The following is a 25,873-nucleotide window of genomic DNA, read 5'->3' as shown; positions in this document are numbered from 1 at the left end:
ACTATCTAGTTGCTTTTTCTGACCATTGTTGGGGCATGAACTGAATCTCTTGTAACCTGAACCTGAAGGGTTTCTGCTGTATACACATTCAAGACTTTAAATAATTAAAACTTTGTAAAATACAATGTGTGACACTAGGAGGAGAATAGAAACACCATGTTTGAGTGAACAATCCAGTGAGTCCACTGCTAGGACTGTCTAAAACTGGGAAAGTAATCCATCATTTTCACTTTTCAGATTTCGAGGACAAACTTGAAATCTGTCCTCGGTTTTGAGGACAGATTTCATGTGGACTCCTCAATCATGCACCAAAATATTCTACGCTGAGTACACTTTCTTCCAGACGCTGAACATTTAGGCCAAAACACAAACAAATAAGGAATTTTTGGTTGTCCTCACAATGGGTAGCACCTTACCATTTTGTGAACCCATTCTCCTGTTTGAACTAGTTACACTTTCACACCGTTACCTATCTTATCTAACACGTTAGTGAGCACTGTAGCTGACTGCAGTGCTCTGAATACAAAGCAAATGATATGCATCAAATTAATGCATACATTTTATATTTCATGGAGAAGTTTTTAAAGAAACTAAAACTGTCTCATAGCTGAGAAACTGATCTTTTTTATCTTATCTGAATTCATAATTGAAACAAATTACACACTGCACACTGTAACAGAGAAAAGATCTAGTATCCTTAAGGCTTTACTTAAATTTATGGCCTCCATAAAACATTAGTCTGTCAGTCGACGCTTGTCAGGCAACATTTCTTGGATGTGTCACTTTGATCTCAGGTTGGTGGATTCTGGGCCTTCGGATCGGCTTTTCTGTCGCGTAGATGGGTTGAACCGTTTTTCTCGGCAGTGAGGAAGAATAATGCAGTGAAGTCACAATAAGAAGCTCTGTGCTTTGGCAACTTGACTCGTCTCTCTTCTCACAGTTGTTCAGCCTTGTTTTCATTAGCTCCTGTTGTGCAGGACAGCTGAACCATTAAGAGCCAAATCAATTAACAAAAAGACCATTTGGGGAGTAGAAACAAATTCCTTCAGTCGTAAAAGTAAAACTTAATGCAGTAATTGTGCATGTTCAAAAGTTTTGAACGTTTGTTTTACATGTAGAGTTTATGCTTCGAGAACCTGTTAGATGTAATCTGCTTTAAAGCCGGAGATTGTTTTCACCTCTGTGTTGCCACATTGAAGTAACATGCATAATCCACATCATAATGAATGCTATCTTAAATTGAGAACTGATAAACTCATGGTCCATAACTTGACCTGGAAAGATGTATATAATTTTTTAATTTACTGAAATATTTTAAATGTATTTATTGTTGTTAACCTTGTTCATTTTAAATCGATGATGCATGACAAAATGTATGCTTTAACTTTTTAGACACTGTATTTTTCCAACTTAAAAAAAGATGTTGAAATCTACTTGAGAGTCTTATGCTTACTGTTGTGGTTTTATTTGTGCAGTTTTAATTTGGCCAAAAATAGCTTACCTGAATATTGTAATTTTTTTTCACTCCCCTTAAAGTTTAGAAAAACTGATGTGAATAAGTTTGAATACCTGTATTTTCGTCCAGGATATTCTAACTTGAACATTTTATAGCCCAAAATAAATAGCTTGAATAAGTTTTAAGTGAAGGCAAAAGGCTTATAAATGGAATAAGTTCTCACTCGTATACCTGCAGAGTCTTTATTGTTTTAGAGCACCTCTGTTTTCATCACATAACTCTTAATCTGCCTTTCTGAGAACTTTCAAGTTGAGGAAGTCTTTGATATTAAATGAGTGGTATTTGCAAAAGAGTACTTGATTTGCCCATTGAATTAAGCAAAGATTTAAACTCAAAAGTATGTGGATCCCTCCTGCTGTTTTTTTTTAGGATGGTGCAATAGTTACATTTGCTTTATTTTTTTGTTCAGGGGTTTATATAAAGAAACGGAACAAAAAAAAAACATTGCTCTGTGTAGACAGCTCACCTCTTTATCAGAAAGCGTTTGCACACAGATACAATTTTACACCCACACTAAGACCTGCTGGCTGTAGTTGTTTCCAGTTCACCTGGGAACAACTCCATGTCTGGGAGCTCTAGTTGAGCCGCAGCTCAAACATACTGCGAAGAATAATTGGATCACAGACGAAGAAGAGCCATATATCTTTGGGAAACAAAAGTGGGCTGCTTAATTTATAATCAGACGACTGGTGAATGTAAGATTCACCAAAACATTAGACACATTCAAACGTGGTTACGATAGAGCAGACTCTTATACGATTACAAACTAATTTCTATAGGAACAAATTGTCTTTTGTCCTAATTTGCACCCCAAAATTGAAATGAAGTTTCAGGATGGAAAATTAGGGTTTTGTAATAAGATGGGGCATACTAATTAAAGGGGAAAAGTCTGTCTTGTGTAACTGAAGTTATTCAAATTAATTTGCAGTGCAAATCTTTTAGCTTTTTGCATGGAATAGACGGCTTCACCAGGGTATTAGGAGTCTCACCTGAACATGCACCTTCACTAAACCCCCATAACTAGTTTGCTTCACATTGATTGAAGCTGTTGCTGGTATTTTCTACAGCTTTCCTAAGTCAATGTTTAAAATAACAGCAATATTGCGCGATACAATATGAATCTACATTTATACGCCTCAATATATGAAGACAAATTCATTTGACGTGTTTAAAATGTCCTTTGTAATGTCACTGGTAAATGTATGCTATTTGTGTAATTTTAAGAGGATAATTACATCCTTGTTGGCCATCAGTCAGCATCCAGTTATTTAAAAACTCTTAGCCAACATTTAACTAAAGCAGTAGTTCAAATAACTTGTGGGTGCCTTCTGGCCATATATATATTTTTATTTTTTGCATTTTTTTTTCCATGTAACCTTGAGCTACTTCAACTTGATGAAATCAATATTATATACTAAGTAAATATGTAGATGGATGGCTGGACACAGAGACATAAATATTGATAGATAATCACCGTTATTGGCCATTGTTGCAATATTAATATCTGTAGAGGCCCAACTTTTATTACTGGTGCAGCCAAAGATATAACAATGTACATTATTTCTAAAATTGTGTAATGGATTGACTTGAAAGAAAGACCAAACCAAGATGTCAGCGTACATCAGTTTGCAAACGATTTGCAAACAATTATAACCATTTTATTTAAAAAATATATGTTTTGAAGGGACAATGTTTTTTTTTTTCCAGTTTGGCACATCTTATCCACTATACAGATATGAAATTGTACATATTACAATACAAAAGGAAAATGGGAAGAGAAAAGCATTCAGTTATGCACAAAGAGTTTGGATATGAGTAGGGATTCTTTTAGTTTTTTTTTTTTCCCATTTCAGCGATTTTCAGCAGGGAGAGAAGATCTAGAGGATGACGAGAGGAAACAAAACAGTTTACAAAGAGCCAAAGTGCAAAGGGATGCATAATTCTACAAATTTTGTGGATTTTCAGTCACTTGGTACAATTGTAGTCTTAAACAGTAAAATGTCAATGTCATGATTGCCATAACTCATAGAATTTAATTTACTTTTGTATTAATCAGAAAATGGGGTCTCATAACGTTTACTGAATGAAACCGAGAAGTGTTTTACTGAAAGTTGGACTTTTGAGCATGCAAGGTCAGAAGGGCAGCAGTAAAAGCGGTGCGAAGCTAGAGGGTAAACTTGAAATTAGAAAGGGAATTACTTGACTTTGGGGGAAAAAAATGGTTTTAAGTAAAAATTTAAAAAGTTTTTGGTTTACTTACACAGTTTGTGTTTGATGGCATGAGAATTTTTTAGAGACGCACTTATACAAATGTGTTTTATGTAAAAGCCTGAAGCCAAATTTCCATAACCTAGGAGACAAACCCACAAATAATACCTTCTGCCTCGGCCTAAATAGAGAAATGCTCTCTTTCTTGTCATATGGTACATCTTTCTTAAAGGTGCTGTGGAATTGAGCAATGCCTCATTGTGGAGTGATATGAAATCAAAAGCTGCTCTGTTGTGCGTTTAAAGCACAAGCAATTATAATAATCCCATTTTATTATTAAGTTGTTTTAAACTTAAGTTATCTACCAATTTGTGCCCTCTTTTCATCCCGTCAATTCATCTCAATCCCACTTACTTTCACCCTGCCCCCACTCTTGAATCGAACATGAAGTGCGAAGCTGCAGCAGCGGCTTCAGACTGATGCTAATGCACATCTTCTCTCTGCTGCATACAAATGTGTCCTCACCATAGCCTGCTGTTTGCTTATCACTGGATCTCAATTTGCCTAGAGTATTGAGCACAGTTTAGCTCAACACTTGTTAGTCCAAACAGGAGAACTGATATATTTGTTGAATGTGAATCCATTTTTCAGACTGCAAGTTACAATTTTATTGATGCTGTTGTATAAAATAAAACAAGTTTAGGGGAGTTGTTGGCGTTATCTCACAAATGATGACAAACAACTACATTTTACTGATGGAAGAGCTAGATGTTGCTGGTTCACTGGTGTGGGACACAGAATATTAAGATTCTTTTTTCCTTGCCTTAATTGGCTCAATCTTGAACCCGTCAGTCCTGATTAGAGTGTAAACGCAAGAGGGTGGGCTTCTGGGAGAGGTTTTTATTTTCAGCATAAAATGTTCTGGCATTTGCTCTGTTCATTGCCCTTTCACTTGCTACTCGCATATCACGTAAATCTAGAAATTGATCCTGTTATGGCAAATCAGCATATTGTACTTAATTAAATTAAGCCCCAAAAATATTATGGTCACAGTTTGTATGGCCTTTACAAAATGTGTAATCCATATACAAATAATTGTACATTAAAGGTTTTTTATGTCTGTCAAATGTGAAGTTGACATCCAAGATCGTTTTTGCTTCCTTTAAAGAAGGGTAAATTGGATATTAACCATAGTTGAACACATTGTGATGTGTCCCAAAGGTTAAGGGTTTATTTCTAATAGCTGAATGTGAGCCCAAATGCAGAATGCCTTCTGTTGGCTGCAAATCAGGATTTTTGAGCACATGTCTGACAAAAAAGAAAATCATCCAATTAATATAATTGAACATTTTAAATTCTTTGTGTAGAGTTGCAGCTACAATTTATGAAAAAAACAGATTATCTGGTTTAAGGTTGTTGGTTAAATTGATATCACTGATTTGGAGAATGTAATGTTTTTTTTCAGGTTTCTTCTCTCAAACAATTGAGTATTATTAGTAAGAACCTTCTTAATTTCAGTGCCTCTGATGAATTTGGGAAACAATATTTTAAATGTGTATTTTTTTATTTTTATTTTTTACCTTTTGGAAAACAAAAAACAAAACATTACAAAATCACATCCCTTCACTTTAGGTACTTTGTTAGCAAAGGGCTGTATGACCCTTTTAATTAAGCTGTGCTGCAAAATATAGACAATGTAGAGACAAATCTCACAGTTTACAATTTTCTTATTTAAAATGATTGCCCCTGGCTGATATGAACAACCTTTCTTTCATAGAAAAATAAAATTGTGACTATCTCCACATAGTTTCTTTACTGTCCAGTCTCTGTCTTTGTAGCATTCGATATTGATCATGTTTTCAAATGTCACTTGTAGAAATTAGGCTTTTTACAGAAACCAGAAACAAATTAAAGAAGCAAACCCTGTTTGTTCTGAAATGGTCAAATGACGAACCTTATGGTCTAGGAATAAATAGGAGTTCATACTTCACACTCTTTGTAAGGCAGTTGCTGACATTTGCACTGCCCATAGCCATTGATGATGACGAGAGCCCCTTCTTCATGGCTGGGCTCGTACTCATTATAGGGTACCTGTGTGGCTAGGTCTGCCATTGGCTGTCGCTGCTGGGTCCTCATCTGTCTGCGGTTCTGAATAGCAGAACAGTGGCGTATCCTCCGCAGGGTGGGGGGGCAGCACTTTCGTGAGATATACACAACAAAAATTATGAAAAAGAAAGAAAAGAGGAGGGCCATAGTTCCAATGATGACCCTGTGAGTCATGACAGTGTTGTCCATAGCTAAGAAATCATCTGTTACAGCTGCCTCTTCCAGCAAAGCAGTAGTTGCTTCAGCAGTGCTTGGTGTTTGTGTTGTGGTTGTGGTGGTTGTGAGTGTGGTAAAGCTCCCAAAATCCTCTGCATAGTCCTGTGTGGGGGTTGGCTGCATAATTCCAAACAAAGAGCTTGTGATCTCAGCAGCCGTAGTAGTGTCTGTGGTTGTACTGATGGTCTGAATGACCGGTGCTGAAAAATTCTGGCAAAGCTGGAATCCATAGACGGCGTCAAGTATCTCCTCCCCTTGGGCATATTCGGGACTATGGCAGACAATGGAATGTTCCCACCTTCCCTTGAAGGCGCTCAACCACGTGGCCAAAGAGCAAATCCTTTTGGTACATTCCCAAAGGTTGCTGGACAGTCCAATTGTACTCAAAGACTGCCACATATCCAAGACTTGGGGCTCCAAGCTGCTTAGTTTGTTGTTATCCAGTAGCAAAATTTTTAAATTTGGCAGCGTTTGAAACACGTCAGGTGTCAGGACACGGATTTCGTTTCCTGTGAGGTCCAGCTTCTCTAAAGTGGTCCAGGTCCACTCCATGCCACACGTGACATTGTTGATCTTATTCCACTGGAGATAGAGAAACTGGAGGGCAACGAGACGAGGGAAATGGGCCAAGTTAATCTTGGTCAGCTGATTGTGCTCCAAGTGGAGCTCTTTGAGTTTAATGAGCCCAGCAAATCCATTTCGGGCAAGGCTCCGAAGACGGTTGCTGCTCAGGCCCAGATATTCCAGGTTGCGGCAGTCCCAAAACGCTCGCACAGGTGTAGTGCGAAGTAAATTTGAGCGGAGGTGAAGTATCTGGAGCTTCCTAAGTCCATGAAACAGTTCTGGCTCCAATGATGTCATCTGATTGAATGAAAGGTCCAGGATCTGAAGGTTGATGAGGTGGATGAAGGTTGTGTTGGGCAACTTGGTGATACGATTGGAGCTCAGGTTGAGGTCCTTCAGTTTATAGAGCCCTTGAAAGGCATCCTCTTGTACCGTGGTGATCTGGTTGTGGTCTAGATGTAGCCAGGTGAGCTGGCTGAAACCATAGAACTGATCAGGGGAGAGTTCAGTGATGCTGTTGTGGCGTAGCGACAACCCCAAGGCGCCCTTGTCCACACCATCTGGTGGTGCCGTAAGCTCCTGGGTGTCGCAGTAGAACTGCAGGTCCTCACAGCGGCATTTTTGAGGGCAGGTTGTGCATGATGCAGGAGACAGCAGACACGCTAGGAGCATACTGATCACACTCAGAGCCACTGGTGCAGGTCCCACCAATGGCCACCTTGAATGGAAACCTGGGTCGGTTCAAAGAAAACAAAATGAACTTTTGGGGCGGGAAAGCTAATCTCTGCAGAGCACCTATTATTAATTCAGATGAGAAATGGTGCCAATTTTCTCCATCTTTTCTTTCCGGACATTTAGCAGGCAAGACATTTTACATTTGCAACTTTACTAAATGCACACGAGCATGTCGCCCTCAATCATAGCTTTAAAAAGGACATAATATGATGAGGAATATACTTATCAATTACACGTGACCTGCTGTTGGTTCTCTTGCTTCTAAAATTAGGCTACCCTGCTCTGTTTTTTTGTGCTGTAATAATTAAATTCAAATTTACTGTTAAGAATCAAAAAACCGTTTCCCCAGATTTCTACAGAAATATTTGAGAACAACAAATTTTATTTTCTAAGACGCATCTTCCTAACTTATGTCAGTGAAGAGCAGAGAATTGGAGGGTGGTGGGGTGGTATTGCAGTACATAAATGAAGCAGAAGAGCTTTTAGTTCTCAACCTTTCGCTCTTTACTTGTATTTCCTATTCACGACCAGAGCTGCCATATAAAAGACTAACTTACCCATTCTTTTGTGTACATCGGAGGCTGCATTCAACTGTCCTTTTCCAAAGACTCTTGGAGCAACGGGATGGAAGAAAAATCCAAAGGGAAAAAGCCCTTTTGAGTAAACACAAAAGGAATCGGCTTCTTTTGAAATAAAGCAATTCTGAGCCCACCCGATTGAAACAAAATGTAAAATTCCATGTCCTAAGATGTTTATTCCTTGTGTTTTTGCCAGAGTCCCCTAAAATCCAAGCACAAAGAAGAAATAAATCTTTTCTCCTTCAGCCCACAAATCCTTGATAGAAATGTATATAATATATTTATCAAGTTAATCAGTTAGATCCAGAGTGACTCCAGTCAGCAGCTCCCTCTTCTTCTTTCTCTTCTTTTTCTTTTACCCCTTTGATTTCCTTCCACTGCAGTGATGATGTCTGTGACGTTTTAATTGAAAATCAAATGTTTTTCTTTCATGGCTCTGGTCGTCCAAGCCTAACTTGTTGATGGCAGGCAGAGATCTTGCATCTGATGCCGGCTCGGTCTCGGCAGAGCCTCTGCAGAGCTGTGAGCGGAGCCCTCATCCGCTAGCTGAGACGCAGAGAGAGGGAAAAAAAAGCAGAGCGGGGAGTCGGGGATGTTATTCTGTGCTTTTTTGTTGCAGCCACTCTCTGCTGCAGAGTGGTGGCAGCCTGGCGTCGATCATTACCGCTGTTTCTCTCTCTCCCGCATTTTCTCTCTCCCACACACGCGCAGCCTCTCACTCTGCTGCTCAGTCACTTGCTCCCTGCCTCATGCACAGTTCTTGTGCACCTTAGTCTTCCTCCACCTCCCTCTTGCTTCCCCTTTCCCTCCCACTGGCTCGTCACCATCAGAATATTGATACCTTGAACGTGTTGCCGCAGCTTGCCGTTGAAATTAACCACAGCTGTAAATCTCAGCCTCTCCACGCTGTTGTTCTTCTAGCAGCGAATATGTGGTAGAATAACCCATGTGTAGTCAAAGTTTTGGCTGAAAGAGCATGACTGACAATGTACTGCATTGCCTCATATATAATACATTCCCTCTTATTGTAGTCGTCATTTTCATATCTTGCCCTGTCCTTTCCTTCCACTCCTGCTATGTAATGCATGCACAGCTGCTGAGTGGAGTAACTAAAACTTGCTTTCTAAAGGTTACAGAAAAGGCTGAATGTTCTGTTGTTATGCACAGTCTGGGGCCAGGTCACGGGAAAACAATATGTAGGACTTTTCATATAAATTTGACATTAGCAGTGTAGTCTAAATGTGAATTCTCTTTGCAAGAGCCTTTTCCAGTAAAGAGGGCACTTTTCTGGGACCATTATTTAAGTAGTTTTGTCTCCACTTTAGGAACCAGGGCCAAATCAGATTAGAAATTTACCCCAGAAACCAATCTCCTTTGATTGACCTAGAGAAAAAGGGGAATGGGGCTACAACTTTTTCCTGGGTAATAATTTCTAGCTTTTACCCTACAATTGTTATCCCTCGAGTTCATATTTTCGGTCAATGTTTGTATTATACAACAGGAGAAACTGGCATTTTTCTTTGCCATTTTAAACCAAGTCACTACTGTTTGAATATTGATGTTTTACAGGGCTGGAATTGAAATGTGCTAACACAGTTCTCTAATCTTGATGGAAATATTCATGAAATAAATGAAGCATGGACATTTGCATTGAGCTGAAGGAACAAAGAGTAAACACTCTTGAACAGCATTAGTCATGTCTTGGGATTTACATCTGTAATTGTTAGGATTAAAGACAGTTTAAGCTGTTTTCTGATGCAAATTTCAAATTTGACTACTTCAGTAGTTGATGTTCATTTAGTGCAACTTTTTCAGGTCAAAATCTGAGAAAATGTCCTCTTTTTAGAGAAATTTTATTGCTGTTGTAATGTATAGCCACTGTAAATGGTGAAAGAATCATTTAGTATTTCTCTCTCACATACTTGCATGTTACTCTTCCATAGCAGCAACACTCCTGCAGCTGGACTGACCCTCCCAGCAGCAGTGAATGTAATTTACCTTTACAACTTAGACAAGAAACAAAGGGTAGAATAAAAACCCGAATATTTTATTAAAAATGTTACAAGATTTATGTTTATTCAATCGTTGTCTAATTTGCTCCATTAGTTCTCATATCTTGAAACTAAACACCAATCAGGCAAATGACTTGCCTGCATTTCCCACTAACTTAGGGTCCCTTGCCGGGTGTAAGGTGAGTATGTGAGGAAAAGCGTAGACGTTTTGGGGTTATTCATCTTTTTTTTTCTCTCGACGTTGGAGATGAATTGTACAAGGGAGAATTATGTTAAAATCCCATGAGACTTAAGATGTTATTCAATAAAACTAAGGTTGTCTAGCTCGAATAATTTGACCTGTTTTTGTTGGAGAGAATATGACTAACTGGAGTGTTATAAAAGATGTGGAGAAGAAACTGCTGCTATAATAAGCACCTGAAGATCTCTGGACCCTCTGGCAGAGATATGAAATATAGGCTAGGCATGGATGGAACAGGATTGAAATGGTAGGTGTAAAGCAGGCTAAACCTCTTTGCAGCACTGCATCCAGAGAACACAAAATCATGGAGGATTTGTGCTCTTGGCTCTCTCTGGTTCCCAACTATCTGCATCCCGCCCACCCAATAGGCAGAGGGCAGCGGGGGGAGAGAGAGGAGGTCAGTCCCACCACTATCCATGGTGTTAGTTGCACTTGATTTCAGCAATATAAGGGGGATGAAATGCCTAGAGCTTCACGAGTCGTTTGCCTTTTCCTCTGCAGGCTTTTTTTATGATGTTTTTCAGAATGGGTGCATCTCATGCTCAGCTCCTCAGCCTCCCTCCATCTCTCCATGTTTCTTGAAAGTTTTACATTTTGAGGTTATGCTTGAGCGAGTTGTAGAATGTGACTGAGCATTTCTTTGCTCTCAGTGGGGAGTTGTGGTTAGGACCGACTGCTGTGCAGCACTTTGTGGTGTGACTACTGCCTATAATGTTTAAATGTTACTGTACATAATTTACACAGCCAACCAGCTGCACTTAATTGTTACTTTTTATTCAACATGCATGCCCTGTTGATAGTATGAAGAGCTGCACATGCGGGGCAAACTGGGGATGTTTTTAGAGGATTTATAGTGTCTTTTTTTTTTTTTTTTTCCAATCCAAAGCTTTCTATGTGTAATCAAACAATAACCATCTTCATACAAGTTTAAATTCATGATTTTTCCTTGTTCTAGTTGTGATTTTCTTTCTTTTTTTGAAGTACTTTTCCCATCTCAAAAAATAAGATGTGAAAACCCAGGGCTCAGCCTGTAATGTTTCACAGGAAGAGCACATTATTTTCAAAATGTTGCCATGATTGCAATGCTGCAAAGCTTTCCAAAACACTGCTGTATTATGCCTCAGCTTAGAAATGGTGACTCTCAAGCCACATCTTTCCACGTCTTTTTAAACCACACGCAGCTTCCCTTTAATTGGATGCGAGGTCCGGTCCGAAAGGGGCCACTTTGGTGTCACTCCATAACAATTTGCTGCCGGAATGTTAGTACCTGTGAAGCAAGTAACATTTACATACCAATTACAACAAGGAGCAAGCCTGAACCGTGGAATGTGAACATGTAATCACATTACACTGCAACACTCACAATCTGGCTGATTGCATTAATACACAAATAAATAATTACAGCAGGTGGTTGCGGGTTAAATGAAAGAAGAAATATTTCCTTGGTTGATTGCTGCTGGTGTTCTCCTTCATATTCAACTGAATTCTTTTACTCAAAAGCTTGCTCTCGGTGTGAAGTTCTGGCATTTTCCTGACAGTTTATTGGCTAATGTGGTGGTTTTTGCTGCAGGGGGACATTTCTGTGTACATTACATAAAATAAAGAACACCAACTTTGCTTAGAGTAGGACAACCTCTTCATTCTGAACCACTTTTTTTTATATATGGCAGCCCTCTACATTTAGATGTTTATTGAACGTCGGAGGGAAGGATTCACCAGCCGATTTATGTGGAGTATGTTTGTTACAAGTTAAATAATATGTCACATCTTTTATCTGTCAAAAGAAAGTTACAAAAGTCAATAAAAGCAGGGATTTCTTCTTCCAAAAAAGATTTATTATTTATGTAGTGTGTCCTATAAAAGAAACTCTTCAGGTTGAATTTTTGTCGACCTAGGTGTCTTTGAACACGATGCGCAAGATTCATCACAACGCATCAGTTTAATTAAATCCCTGAGTGTTTTAACATCTGTCTAGTGCATGTCCCTTGCAAAATGGATCCACGGTTAACGGTGCCATCTAATGCTCAGCATTTCCTTCTTTTATGTTTCAGGCAGGAAGAAAAGACAAGAGCGACGCTCTGAACACAGCCATCGACAGGATGACAAAGAAGACCAGAGATCTTCGCCGACAGGTATGTTGTTGCAAGCTTTTGTCTCTTCAGCTCTCGTAAAACCTTTTTGTTTTTGTGCTCAATGAACTGTTCAGATCAAAAGACATTGTCATCAAATATCTTAGGTTTGTTTTTTTTAAATATTTAAAAAAAAAAAGTATAAATGTAATATTAAATTAAGGATATTTCAAACTGATTTTCTTTTTCAGTCTCTAGACGTTTTTCTGTGTAACTAGGATATTAATATCCATGTAGAAATATGCAGGTGGCATTGTTTGTAACGCCTTTGTTGCGTTTTCTGTTGGTTTCCAGCTGCGTAAAGCCGTGATGGACCACGTCTCTGACTCTTTCCTGGAGACCAATGTTCCCCTTCTCGTCCTGATTGAAGCTGCCAAGAATGGCAACGAGAAGGAAGTAAAGGAGTATGCTCAGGTGTTTCGTGAGCATGCCAACAAGTTGATTGAGGTAATTAAGAACATTTACTTTAATATATGTTTGGTATATTTGATTTTCGTTAACATTTTTGATTTACGGCAGAGTTGAAGAATCCACTTGCAAATGTTATATTGCATAAATGGGAACAATAGTTTCTCTTTACTGTGTTGAGATGTTGTCACTCATTCTGCTCTCCCTATACTGTGCTATCAGTTTACATGATGATCAAAGATCAATCAGCTGTAATCTGTGTATCTGCTGTACTCCACTTCAAAGTCAACAAAAATCAGTGAGGTGAAATAATGTAAAGATTTATTTCTTTACACAAACCTCTGAATGCTCACTGGTAGCACATGCAACCATAGCTTACAGGGGTGGTGAAATGGATTTATCAGTTTATATCTGTCATTAAACGCTAATTAGTGGTAATTACCTTTAATGCGAGTGCTGTTGTTGCAGTTGATGTTAAACAGATCAGAGTTGCCAGGGGATCCTGATGCTGATCATTACTCCCTTCATCAGACCTAGAATGTCTAGACATCAGATAGATATCTATTAATTTATACCTCTGCTCATGGGTCACAGGCAGCACATGCAAACTTGTAATTAACTGCATCTGCGTAGCAAATTTAAACATGTTATTCCAGTTGAAACACAGTTTATGCATTGGCTTTCGTTTACGTTGACATCCATCTTTAGAAAGGTTGCACAGAGATACTGCTTGGCTGCAACAGCTGTCTTCGCTGAAAAGTTGATATTTAATGCATTTGTTCAGATCTCGTTTTGACATGTTTTCTAATGCCTCTGCTGGAGAAAGAGTTGCTAACTTTTAAGTAACTCATCCCCTTGAATGACTGGCTGTAAGTACTGGCTAAATCACTAAATTCAGTCGAGGCAAGGCAGTGTTCTCATTCGCCAGGGGAACCCGCTGAAGCGTTGCAGGGAAAACGGGACCGCACTGGGGTGTAAACCCTTAAGTAGCTCCTAAAGGCCTGAGTGTCATGAGCTTGACATTGGAGAACTTTTTAATGCTTGTTCTTCTTCTGCAGGCTCATTGAAACAGACTGAACAGTCAGTGTGTAGATTTAGTACTGTGATGCTGTATAAACGAAGTTAACTTCTTTTTTTTTATTTTTTTTATTTTGGTGAAAATAGATGCTATTCATTCCTATTCTTCAGTTAAATGGGACATTGGCATTTCTATATAGCATGCATCAAAATATTCAAGGTCTGAACAATGAATCTGAGGAGCAGGATCAAAAATGCTAATGGAGCTGGGCTCCCTTGTAATCGTAACAGCTTTATCTTTCACATTACGTTACAGTCTGTTGTATTGATGTTGCTTCTAAAGTTGAACATAATTGGTATTTTTAATTTTCAGAAGACTAATCAAAAAAAAAACATAAAAAAAAACAATAAGACTTATCCAGATTTTACAGGTCTTACTAAACATTTACTGTATTACAACCTGGATTATTTGCATGATAATAAGCATGACTTAGTCTGTGAACAATATTGTTTCTGTTCAGCAGTCAATGTTTTAAGTTTATCCATGCATATACCCAAAAGGCTTTTCTTCAGTGTTTTGAGGTTAATCTTCATGTTCAGTTTTTGTTTAGCTAACATTTTGAATATTTTTAGTAAGTTGTAATGGGTTTTAGCATAAACTAATTTGTGGCCAAACCAAAAGTCATAAACTTGTTTTCATCTGACTGCCTTTTGAGTACATGTGTTTTGATATCTCTTTCTTGGAGGAGGAAGATGAGCAACATTCTTCAGCTTCTGAGAATTTGTAATCCAGTTTTATTAGTTTATTCAATTCCCTCAATAGTTTACCTGCTGCCAAAAGAAGTCGTTGAATGCTGCTAAAATTTGTTTTGTTTTCTTTGATTCACAAATTGTGTCTTCCAATCTGGTTGTTTATTAAATGTCAATCTAATTGGCACCGACTAGTGGTCCTTATAGAAACCCACTGATCAAAAGTTTTTGGGTATTTGATTATTTAGAGCCAGGTGGGCAATGTTCTTATCCATACAATGCATGAGTGAAACAAATGCCCCGTGCTCAAACTATTTCAACAAAAACCTTTAAGTATCTTTCTGAAGTTACTGAGAAATTAGTGTTAGCTTGAAATACCCTGACTGGAAGTTGCAGTCAATCCTCTGGTCAGCAAGGTTTATTACAATTAACATAACCTGGAGGTTGCCTTTTTTTTATCTTTATAGTAGTACGTTTGGTTCTTCATCATCCAGAGAAGGAATTTGCAATAAAAGCAAAACCCACTGTTTATTTCTTGGACTAACCTGAACTGGGGTCTGTTTTTATGAATAGTGCAACTGCAGGCTGCCCAAGGGAAAGTGGCTTGTTGGTTCACACATTGTACAGCTACATTATGAGTGACCCATATTCAGAGAATGAAGGAAAAAAGAAATGGATTCATTTTACTACGCCCCGAGCTTTCTGGATCTCTGGCAAGCCATCATAACAAAGCAATTAAGTTACATAGAAGGTTAGTTTCAACTAAACCTTTTTGTATATAACTATTCGCTTGTATCCAATGAGCGCAAGAGCAAAATAAAGGTAAAAACATAGAAGGATCTAAAGTGTTGCCATGGACCAGAATAGGATGGTATGTCTCCCAGTGGAAAATGCTTTAATCTACAAGCCTGTTAATAAATGACTGAATTTCTGCTTTTTGAAAGGAAAATTTTCACCCAATCCTTATTTCTTGCTTGTTTGTATGTAAACATTCTGAGTCTGATATATTCAGAAAAGGGGAATTTTAAGTATTTAAAAGGAATGTAGCGTTTCATCTAACACTGAGAAAACTGGCTCCACTTTTACCAGCTAAAAGAAGTACTCACACAATTTGTGAATACCTATATCTCCTTTTGGTTTGTACATTGAAAGCCTTTAGTAGTTCACAAGTTAGGAGGCATGCAAGCTTTATCATAAGATGCAATTGGAGCCTATTGAGCATTCAACTTATATTAGTTATGTTTTGTTTTCTTTAACTTCTGGTGAAATAATTTCTACTTGTACACTTGGTTAGTTAAAATACATTTGGAAAAAAAATCTTACAAAGCTTTCAGGAACCAGAAATACTGCATGGCTTTATAAACATATTGCTGTAACTTGAATAAATAAAAATTATTTGCATGCGATAATGAAGTACATCGACTCGCTAATCTCTCCTATGACATTTAAAATGGTTTGTTGCAACGTCGCAGGTAGAGCTGTGCTGGTTAACCTGACGGATGAATCGGCCTGTCTGGGTGCTTTCCCAGCAGCTCTGTTGGTATTTATCAAAGAATAAATACACACTTCAGACAGAATAAAGAATAAATACACGTCCCATGCAGTGCCATTTTTTCCTCTTTTCTAACCAATCTTTCACCTCTAGTTGAGGATAGAGGGTTCACCCTGTGGTCTCTGCATGTCTTCCGATGTTGCTGTAGAGTACGTTGCTATCAATGTTTCAGTACTTCACCAATGCAGCTGAATAAGCACTTCACATCAGAAAGATTGCTCGAGACATTTAAGGTGAGGAAGCATTTTGAGGAAACGGAAGATATTTCATCATCTAATTCAGTTTTCCACTTCTCTAGCCACAGGCATCCTGCTCGTTTTATCTGCCACAAAATTAGAGACTCTTTATGGCAATTTGATTACCAAGTAGCGACCTGCCACAATACTGTTCATCCTGTCAGTTACACAGTTACTTTAATGCAGCTTTAGATTTGTATCACTTCTTAAAGTTGTGTCTATTCAAAAAGTTTTTAAGAAGTGATTTTTTTTTTGTTTTCCTCTCACAAACCTGATTGTTTTTTTTTGTTGTTTTTTTTGGCGGGGGGTTCTCTATATTGTGTGACCCTGATGAGAGCAAGGAAATTGACTGAAAATAACTCCAGCTTTGGTGCAGTCATGATTTTTTTTTTTTTTTTTGCATTTGAAAGTGATTATGTTTCAGCACATTTTCTGTCCATTGGATAATCCCATTTTGGCACAGTTCCTCATATCCCAGGCATTCTGTTTCAGCATTGTTGCCAGCACACCCCAACCAACAAATAGGAATCTTAAACTCCCTGACCTAAATTCAAATGAATATGCATAAATATGTAGTTCTCCTTCAGAGGGTGCTAGTTTTATTAGATATAATTGAAAGGAAGCTTCATTTGTGGGTCCGAATGGGAATATTCCCTCTGAATGTGGATATGTTAACAGGTAGAGGACGAGGTTTGTTCAGCTTTGCTCTGCAGTCCTTATGCTGCTGCTGAGTTCTTTTCAAAGTGTGGACTGTTTGCCTCTCCAGGAGGGTGATGGCAATCTGGCTGCCTGTTTATTTAGTCACTCAGAATAACTATATCCTTGAGTAATCAGCTACTACTTTGATTTGCATTAAGTGAAATGTACTACTGTTTTTGATTTTTTTTTTTTGTTTTTTTGTTTTTTTTTTGGGCGGGGTGGGGGGATAGCGGCCTTATCTGTCCAATCAACAATGTAACTTTTGTCGTTCTACTTTTCCTGTTGCCCTCTCTGTCATCAGACTGTGTCGTTTTAGCAGCTTTATGAATTAATCTGCAACATTGAGCTCGTATTCCTCAGGGATTAGTTGCTTGGCAGAGCCGTTCTACTTCTGATCAATAAGAATAAAGCGAGCTAAAATACAAATTTTTTAGTTTAATTATGTATCTGTGTTCCTTTCTCCCTCCCCTTTATAACGTTTCTATGCCAGTGGCTGTTTTCTGCTTAAAAATAGATTTATTTGTGCTCTCTATTTAGGTGGCCAACCTGGCGTGCTCCATTTCCAACAATGAAGAGGGAGTGAAGCTGGTCCGCATGGCAGCCTCTCAACTGGAAGCTCTGTGCCCCCAGGTAACGAGGTGTTTTGTAGTTATCATTTATCCAGTGCAGTGATTGTGCTCATCTCTTACAGCTTACTCCATTTGTCTTGGTGTAGTTGCATTGTATGTTTCAAATGGATTTTTTTTTGAGGGCAATATAAATATCTGATTTTCCATTTCTGTGTTCAGTTTGATGGAAATGATGGGTACACTGTTTTTTTTTTGTTTTGTTTTGTTTTTGTCAGTGTGATGTATGAGGTTCTCGCAGTAGAATAACGTTGCTTAAAAATAAGGGTTTTTGTATAAATATTTAATAAAATTTCTTAACCTTAGATATTTGAATTAAACTGAAATAATACATATTGCTGCTTACATTATCAAGTTATAATTATGTTGCAACGTGTTTGTTTTTATAGACTTAAGTGGAAATATAGAATTACCATTTGCTCATTAGCTCAAGTGTCTTTAGCACAAACTTATTGCTCATTGTAAAATACAAGGTTAACGAGCTTTCGGTTGGTTAGTTGAGCTGTCTGCTGCTAACTGTTTTACAGACATGCCATTCATAGCTTGTCAGGTTTAGCTTTAAAATGTTACCTTTTTAAAAGTGATATGTGCATCTACTTAAGTTTTCACCCCATGACTTCCTATTTGAGCAGCTGACAGTGTAGCAACACGTGAGGGAGGGGCAGCCCTTCGTTATTTTACTCTCCACACAGCTGAAGAAAGCGCATCACTCTGTTCCCTTCTCCAGCATTTCACTAAAAATAATTTATATCTATGAACAGAATAACTGGTCCACTTCTGGGGTCTGAATTTTATTGTTTTTATGCCATAAGATTCTCATTCCTTTGATTAGCTTATGTCCTTCAAAAATACTTGAATCTGTAAATTGCAAATTTAACATATTATCTTAAAATAAAATAAAAAAGGGGATATATTTAAGAATTCATAGAATACATAAACACATTACTGTAGATAACACAAGCTATTTTTCCAGCAAAGTGGCTTTTTTGGGGGTTTTTCACCTTGCTATGCTAATCACTGTTTCATTATTTATTCATAGGAGACGTTTAACCTCGGTTCAGTCTGGTGCCACTGGACTTTTTGAGCTTAAATCCACAGATGTACTGTCCCATCTTTCAAAACCTGCCGCTCATAGTTCAGCTCCCCCCTGTCCTTGAAACCCCTCATCACTCTGAGGGATGAATTTGCCTCTTGATAGAATCTGAACATTGAGGGGGGAGGGCTTTGTGCAATCAGCGTATGCTAATGTTGTGGCTGAGGGCTATAGTGTAATTGGGCTTTAATGGTTGTAATTTGGCGATTACAGGTGATTAATGCAGCACTAGCCCTCGCTGCCAAGCCCAACAGTAAGGTGGCCCAGGACAATATGGATGTGTTCAAGGATCAGTGGGAAAAGCAGGTTCGTGTCCTCACCGACGCCGTTGATGACATAACATCGATTGACGACTTCCTGTCTGTGTCTGGTAAGTGACAATTACAGTCATATTGACACAAAACTGAAAAATACAGTTCTGAATGGTTAAAAACTGATTTTTACTAGAATATATGTGTATATTCTACTACAATAAAATAAAATGTACACCTCAGTTTGTATCAAAATTGGACAAAATGAGGAATACATCAGAAGATGTGTAATTATGTTGTTTTCTCTGGAAGATGCGAGCCAGGTCTTATTGGGCTGAACCTGAAGCGTCATTAGAACGACATCTAACATCGACATCCTGCGCCGTCAGGGCACACAAATGGTTTGTCACGCGTGCCCTGTGAGCGTTCTCATTAAGCATTAAGTAGAGTGATTTCACTCACCTCCACCCAAGGACAGGCAGCAATTTACACAGTGGACATTTACATTTTACAGGCGTCCCATTGATAAGCAGTCAAAGAATTAGTCTTTTACCCTTTTCAATAAGCTTCGTTATGCCGTTGTAAACTCAGAATTTATCCAACCTGCAGTAAAACGTTTCATTTCCATCTTCTCATCTCATCAGTGCATATTTTTGAATCGTCTCTCTGCAGAGTATTAACATTGGAAATAAAACATGTTCTCGTATCTGAATGTTCTCAGAGAACCACATCCTGGAGGACGTGAATAAGTGTGTCATTGCCCTTCAAGAGAAGGATGTTGATGGTTTGGATCGCACAGCTGGGGCTATCCGAGGCCGGGCTGCCAGGGTTGTCCATGTCGTCACCTCTGAAATGGACAACTACGAACCCGGAGTCTACACAGAGAAGGTTCTGGAGGCTACCAAGCTCCTCACTGACTCAGGTAAAATAAAAAAATATGTTGATGTCTTAAAGAAAGGTAACCAACTGGAATTTTAGCTATTCTTACCTTTTTTCTTTTTTACTAATTCCTTTATTAAGTTAATGAATACAAAATATATATATATATTAAATCTTAACAGATCTGTAGTTTACTTTCTGCTTAAATTTTGAAGAAATTTACCTCCTAGGTTAGATAGGGTTAAAGTGATGGAAAAGGTAAATTATCCCTTTAAGAGGGACATACATGACAGAAAAATTTTAACTTTATTTTTTAGGGTTTTTTTTAGTTGCTATCTTTCTGATGCTTTTCATCTTTGATGCAGAGCTTCGTCGGACTATCTTTCACTCAATTCCAGTGTATTGAAAGATTAAATGCTATCTAGAACTGACTTTTCAAACAAAAATATTCTTATGTGGAAAGTGCATTTATTTTTTTTCAGTCATCCCACTGCTCGGTCTTCCCACATTGGGCAATTCATCCTGTGACTCACCATCTGTACAGCAGTTGCTATTCAGTTGTCAGAGAGAATTGAATAACTTAGCACAAGTTGGATCATAGAAGTCATTTTGTCCAAATAATGTGCTATATCATTAGTCAGCCAGCATGTATCTGTTAGCTTCCATCACTAGCAAGCTAATGTGACAGAAAGATTTTTCGGTTGTCAGATTTGGAAATGGCTCGTCCCCCTTGAGGGTGGGCCCATTAGCAGTCATAAAATGCAGACAGATTTTCTTCTGAGGACTTCAAACAAGCCAAATCAAGGTGTTGAGCTTTTTATTCTCATTACACTCAGGCCTGGTGTTCCAGTTGCATACACTGAGGTTACTTTTCATGATTTTTAAAATGCTTTCTCAGTAGCGGGTGTTGTTCTTTCCTCTTTATAGAGATTAATTCATGCAATAACAATTGCAGTCGAATAGATGTGAGTGTTATATTTAAATGAGAACATGATTTAATTACCATATTTCACTTCGTAACTATTTCCAGTCGACATGCAGAAAGCTTAAAGATGGATTACATCAGTGCATTACTAAAAAGAAAAAAATAATTGCAGCAAGAAAATTCATCAAGTTGGCATTTTATTTTGAGGCAATTAAATGTTGCTGGCACTGGACTTCGAAGTTAATGTAAATTAATAAGATTTTCCTTTTAAAGTTAACAACACTGAAAATCTGATTCTTCTGTATACAGAAGCCTGCAGGCTGTAAGTGATTTGTAAGCTCAAAACAAAATCCTCTTTGTTGACGCTGCTGCGCTCCCCCCAACCCCCCTTTCTACATTTGCATCCTGACATCCAAGCGCCTGCCATAAAGAAGCAGCTAAATCCTAAAAACTGAATTTGAAGCGATGCAAATATGAGGGAAAAAAAAGGCCCCGAGAGCAGTTTTTAAATTGTCACTGGGGCAAAATGCATGCCCGCTGGGGCAGCTTTGTGAAGTCTTCTGTTGAAAAAAACTCTTAATGCAAGATTAGATCTTTTCCTTTAAGCAGTCTCATGTATTTTGAATGCAGCCTTCTAGGGCAGTAAACTGTGAAATTCAACTCTCTAAATGTAGTTATCAAATCTTCAAGTCATTCAGATTTTAAGTCAGTTGACAGTTTCATCATGTTAGATTTTTGATCTGAGATAAAATATAATTTAAGAAACACTGTGGATCCCTGCCTAATTTTTTTTTGTTTCTTTTTGTTCTATATACTTTATTTTATTAGACTTCTGGATTATGCAGCATATTTTTTATTTTATTTTTTTGTAACAGTTGAGTTATTTTGGTGGAAAACATGTCCGTTGACAGTCCATTCTTCTTTCCTCCTTCCCCTCCTTGCCTCAGTCATGCCACGCTTCACAGAACAAGTAGAGTCTGCAGTGGAGGCCCTGAGTGCAGGTTCACAACCTGTAGATGAGAATGAGTTCATTGATGCGTCACGTCTGGTTTATGACGGCATCCGCGACATACGCAAGGCTGTTCTTATGATCAGAGTAAGTTGCACAATTTATTTATTTTCTTTTTTACTTTATGCTTCTTCCTTTTTCTTCTATCAATGAAGGGACTTGCTTACATTGTCATGCCTCTGGCTTTTATTCAAAATGTAAAGGTTCCTTATAGAGTAGATAGTAAGCACTTTTATTTCTGGCTTTCTTTTTCACATTTCTTTTGTGGGTTATTACAGAAAATAATTTAATGTTCCAGCTGAAAAAAAAAAAGAAAAAATAAAAAAAGAGGGATCCTAAAACTTGGTCCTTTCTCTGATATGTAGCTCAATTTCATTATTGGCTGTGACGGCAGCTGACAGGTTTTGATGTCATTGTCCTGTACATATTGATTCATCAGTAAATATTACTATCATACTGTTATCCATTTCTGACTTTTTTAATCCCGCTGTAATGTCTCTTGTTTCTTGTAGTTCTAATGATGGTTTAGATGTGACCTTACTTTATTTAAATCCTATTTTATCCAGCTTATAGTTTTACACATTAGTTTAGTTTTGTCATGACTATTGCTTCCTGTTTTTGAACATTGTTTTTCTCTTCATTACTTCCTAACTCTATTTTATGTTTCCTTTTTAGTCTTTCCCTTTGGTCTCTCTATTAAATTGCATTCTTGAAAGAGGATTATATATTCCTTCTGACAGCTCTTTGTCTCGTCAATATGTCCTCCTAATCAGCCTATTTCAGTGTGTTTATAGGGCTGCAGGCACCAACTTAATTGCAGATCAATCAGTATAAATAAACCCCTGTAGCTTATTAACCTCAGAAATACAAATTAGAGTTTCTCCTCATTTTGTTGTGGTTGAATAATTCTCCCCCTCCCCTCCCCCCATATAATAAATGTAATTAATCGGAAGACCTTAAATTTTTTTTTTTGTCAGGAATTAAAATAACTTGACTAATTGCCAATATTTACTGTAAAACACAATCTTGCGTATTTTGTGGGGTTTGTTTTATGCCTTGTGCTATTTTTAGCACTGCAGGAGAAACTTTGTATGCAGTTTTCAGAAGCCAGAAATGAACTTTTCTCACGAAAGAGGCGACCTAATTGACCAGGCATGCAATCTGGTTTAGCAACAGCCTTTAGATGTGTGTGGGTTAATGGCTTTTGCCCGAGTAGAACCATAACTGAGACAGATGGTAGTGGGGAGCCATTGAAGCATTCCTTTACTGACTGACAATGAGCTGACTACAAAGCTCTACGCAGCCTTAAAAAGTGAAATGGATAGTTATAGGGGAACTGGTGTAACTACTTAAGACTGTCACGTTTTTTTATATGTTTTACACAATGACTGTGTGTAATTCAGAACCTTATTATGTATTAAATGATGCAAGTTGTGCAGGTTGGATGCATTTTGCTGTCCTTAACCAGCAGCACTTGAATCTTTTGAATTGGCTTAATTTGTCCACGTGGCGTTTTCTTCGCTGTCATTTAAGCTCTAAAGCAGTTTATTGGTTTTCATCAATTATGCTGCTCAGACATGAACAAAAGGCAAATGAAAGCTGGCCTATTATGTATTTGCATTTGCATTATAATGAGCATCTGATTTAAGATGGACATTTTAATTAGCATTCCTTTGCTGTACTGCAGCGCATGGGAACCGTTCCTATCGGCCCCGGCTCCTCTCTTGTCATCCAGATTAAGCTATTAACACTGGCTTTATGGGCTTGGCTAAACACTACATGGAGGATCAGCGGGGGTGTGTGTGTGAATGTGCATGTGTGTTAAAACTGACAGAGGGATTACTGGGGAAACACTTGCTAACTCATAATTTATCCAACTGATTCATTTTGCCATTAACTGCCAGCTTGGGACGGCGTGATGAGACAACTCGAACCTCCTCCATTATCTAAAATCTCCAGTTCCCCAGAGTGAACCAGGATTTCACCAGAACATCGGAAGGCTGAGCTTCGATGTGTCAATATTGCTTAATGCAGTATGTCTAGCACTATCTTTCCAGGGTTTTTGCGCAGTGTGGGATTTGGGCATTTTTCAGGTTTGAATAAGCATTGAAAAATAAAATGAGGTTTTGGAATATTTAGTGATTTAGTTATCTCATTCTCTAAAAGCCGTCTGTGGATCCTTCTGTCCAGAATGTATCTCCATTTGTTGACAGTTCTCTTAATTTTCCTTGCTGTTTGTTCCTCTTTTCTCATCATTCATTCATCATTTTACTCCACCAACCAGCCAGCGTTTCTCCTCTGCCATTCAACCACACGTCCACCATTCATCCATTTTCTCTTTTTGTCCATCCATCTGTTCGTCTTTCCGCTCTTCTATAATCGTACATCATTCAGACTTATTCAGACTCCATTCCCTTTTTTCATTCTTAACTCTTCCTTTATTCAGATTTAAAGCATAACATATTTACTAACATCAGCTGTACAATTGTAGAAATAGCATAATATTGTAAATTTTACATCAGTTCTGATAAATTCTCATTTTTTGGTGGAGGTGCTTCAAACACCTTTGACCTTTAGCATCTTGAGTGCTCACTTTTCGGATGTAAATATTGTTGTTTACTGTAACGCCAAAGAACCGACTGGTTATAATATAATATTGGTATGCAAAAAATGCTAAGTCCTCATCCTTAAAATATAATAGCCAACAAATATTCTGAACAAATATTCTAAACAGCGATAATGTTGCAGTCACTGAAATTGAAATTGATTATGTATTTGCAACATACTGCACAACACTATTTACTTATTATTTTAAAATGGCTATATATATTCATTCATGGACATGGACGGTGTGTGGGAGCTCTGATCTCAACTAGATTGTTCTTATTTGAAACACATTAGTCGCATAGCTAGACTGACATTCAGGGGCAAAGTTTACATGTAAAACGAGCCATATTTAGCTGTACAAAGATGTATGAAATTCTACAAATCAGCTTAAACTTCTCTAGAGGGTATGCCCACTCCTTCGAACAAACTCAGTCTCTTGTAAGCCCCTCACATGCTTAAATCAAAACAGACAAGCGTGTGGGTAGTGTTTTTTTTTGTTTTTTTTTTTTTTTTTTTGCAATAGATGTGTCTTTAACCTCTAAGTGGTTCACAGACAGTCTGTTGGACATCCCTTGAATATATGAAAGGCAGATGGAACCCACTTCCCACCTACAGTGACATCTGAGAATATGCCTTGTAGACATGAGACTGACTCAGTCAGCCAGCTGCTGACAGCTAGACGCAGAGGGCAGCCGCCGTCGTTACCTCGTGATTTGTGCGGCGCATCGCAGCCCAAGGTGATTTAACCGGCTATGTCCTAAAATAAAAATCCGTGCAGCTCACCGAGGCTACGAGTACGATGTCACAAGAAGAAAAACAATGTGGGATTCTGTTGAACTGAGTTATTCATATCGACAACGGCACAAAGAGACGCAGCACTGGCCTGATTTCTGGCTTTGTCACAATACTGCCATGTGAAATCCCTTTCTTTCTTTTCTTAATGACTGTTCTTTTACACAGCATCTGGTCTTGCGTGCCTCACAGGTAATTTTTAAGATGAAAAGGAGCATTGCAGTGAAGACATAGGCTGCTATTAAATTGTGATTAGGAGATTTTACAATGGAAGACTGTTAAATGTAAATTAACTGGAAAAATATCAATTTCAGCGTGCTTTATTAATATAATCCAACAGCAGGTTATTGTTGTGACTCTGTAGTAAAGTACCCGCCACACGTTATCATTTCTAAGCCGCCCACATTCACAGCTTATCAGCGATGCAGGCCACTGAGGATGGAAAGCGTGCCCAGCCGAACAGCATTGTCTGGACCCAGACATGCCTGAGAGTCGCCACTGCTTTGTATCTGAAACTATACCCATATTCCCTCGAGAACAAGACAATCTCTACAATTTCATAAAGGGCTATAAGGTTGTTCAGAGACTCTTTGCTATTTTTAGATACGAGGGCTCCAAATCCATTACAGTAGGGAGGACTGAGACAGTCGGATAAGCACAAATAGAGGCACAAGTGCGATAATGCACCTTATCTGTCCACATCATCTCCCCTCACCCCCCGCGC

The 25,873-nt window shown here is 38.2% G+C and overlaps 2 protein-coding genes across 2 annotated transcripts in view; one reads left to right on the top strand and one right to left on the bottom strand.

The window, feature by feature from the left end:
* The window catches only part of ctnna1 (catenin (cadherin-associated protein), alpha 1), a 71,646-nt gene that overhangs the window by 21,438 nt on the left and 24,335 nt on the right, over positions 1 to 25,873 (top strand). Inside the window, exons 8-13 of the mRNA XM_007561539.2 lie at positions 12,228 to 12,308; positions 12,600 to 12,752; positions 17,505 to 17,597; positions 18,900 to 19,056; positions 19,659 to 19,859; positions 21,689 to 21,837. Of these exons, the coding sequence (XP_007561601.1) occupies positions 12,228 to 12,308; positions 12,600 to 12,752; positions 17,505 to 17,597; positions 18,900 to 19,056; positions 19,659 to 19,859; positions 21,689 to 21,837 (834 nt within the window). The remainder of the gene's footprint in view (positions 1 to 12,227; positions 12,309 to 12,599; positions 12,753 to 17,504; positions 17,598 to 18,899; positions 19,057 to 19,658; positions 19,860 to 21,688; positions 21,838 to 25,873) is intronic.
* Positions 3,209 to 8,648, bottom strand: lrrtm2 (leucine rich repeat transmembrane neuronal 2). Its single transcript, XM_007561538.2, has 2 exons — positions 7,903 to 8,648; positions 3,209 to 7,341 (listed from the first exon to the last, which is right to left on the bottom strand). The coding sequence occupies exons 1-2, from the start codon at positions 7,904 to 7,906 to the stop codon at positions 5,705 to 5,707; spliced, it is 1,641 nt and encodes a 546-aa protein (XP_007561600.1). The 5' UTR covers positions 7,907 to 8,648; the 3' UTR covers positions 3,209 to 5,704.

This window comes from Poecilia formosa, unplaced genomic scaffold, assembly GCF_000485575.1.
Source record: "Poecilia formosa unplaced genomic scaffold, Poecilia_formosa-5.1.2 Scaffold128, whole genome shotgun sequence".
NCBI lineage: Eukaryota > Metazoa > Chordata > Actinopteri > Cyprinodontiformes > Poeciliidae > Poecilia > Poecilia formosa.
The sequence above is the reverse complement of the archived record's forward strand: the minus strand, read 5'-3'. Positions and strand labels throughout refer to the sequence as shown.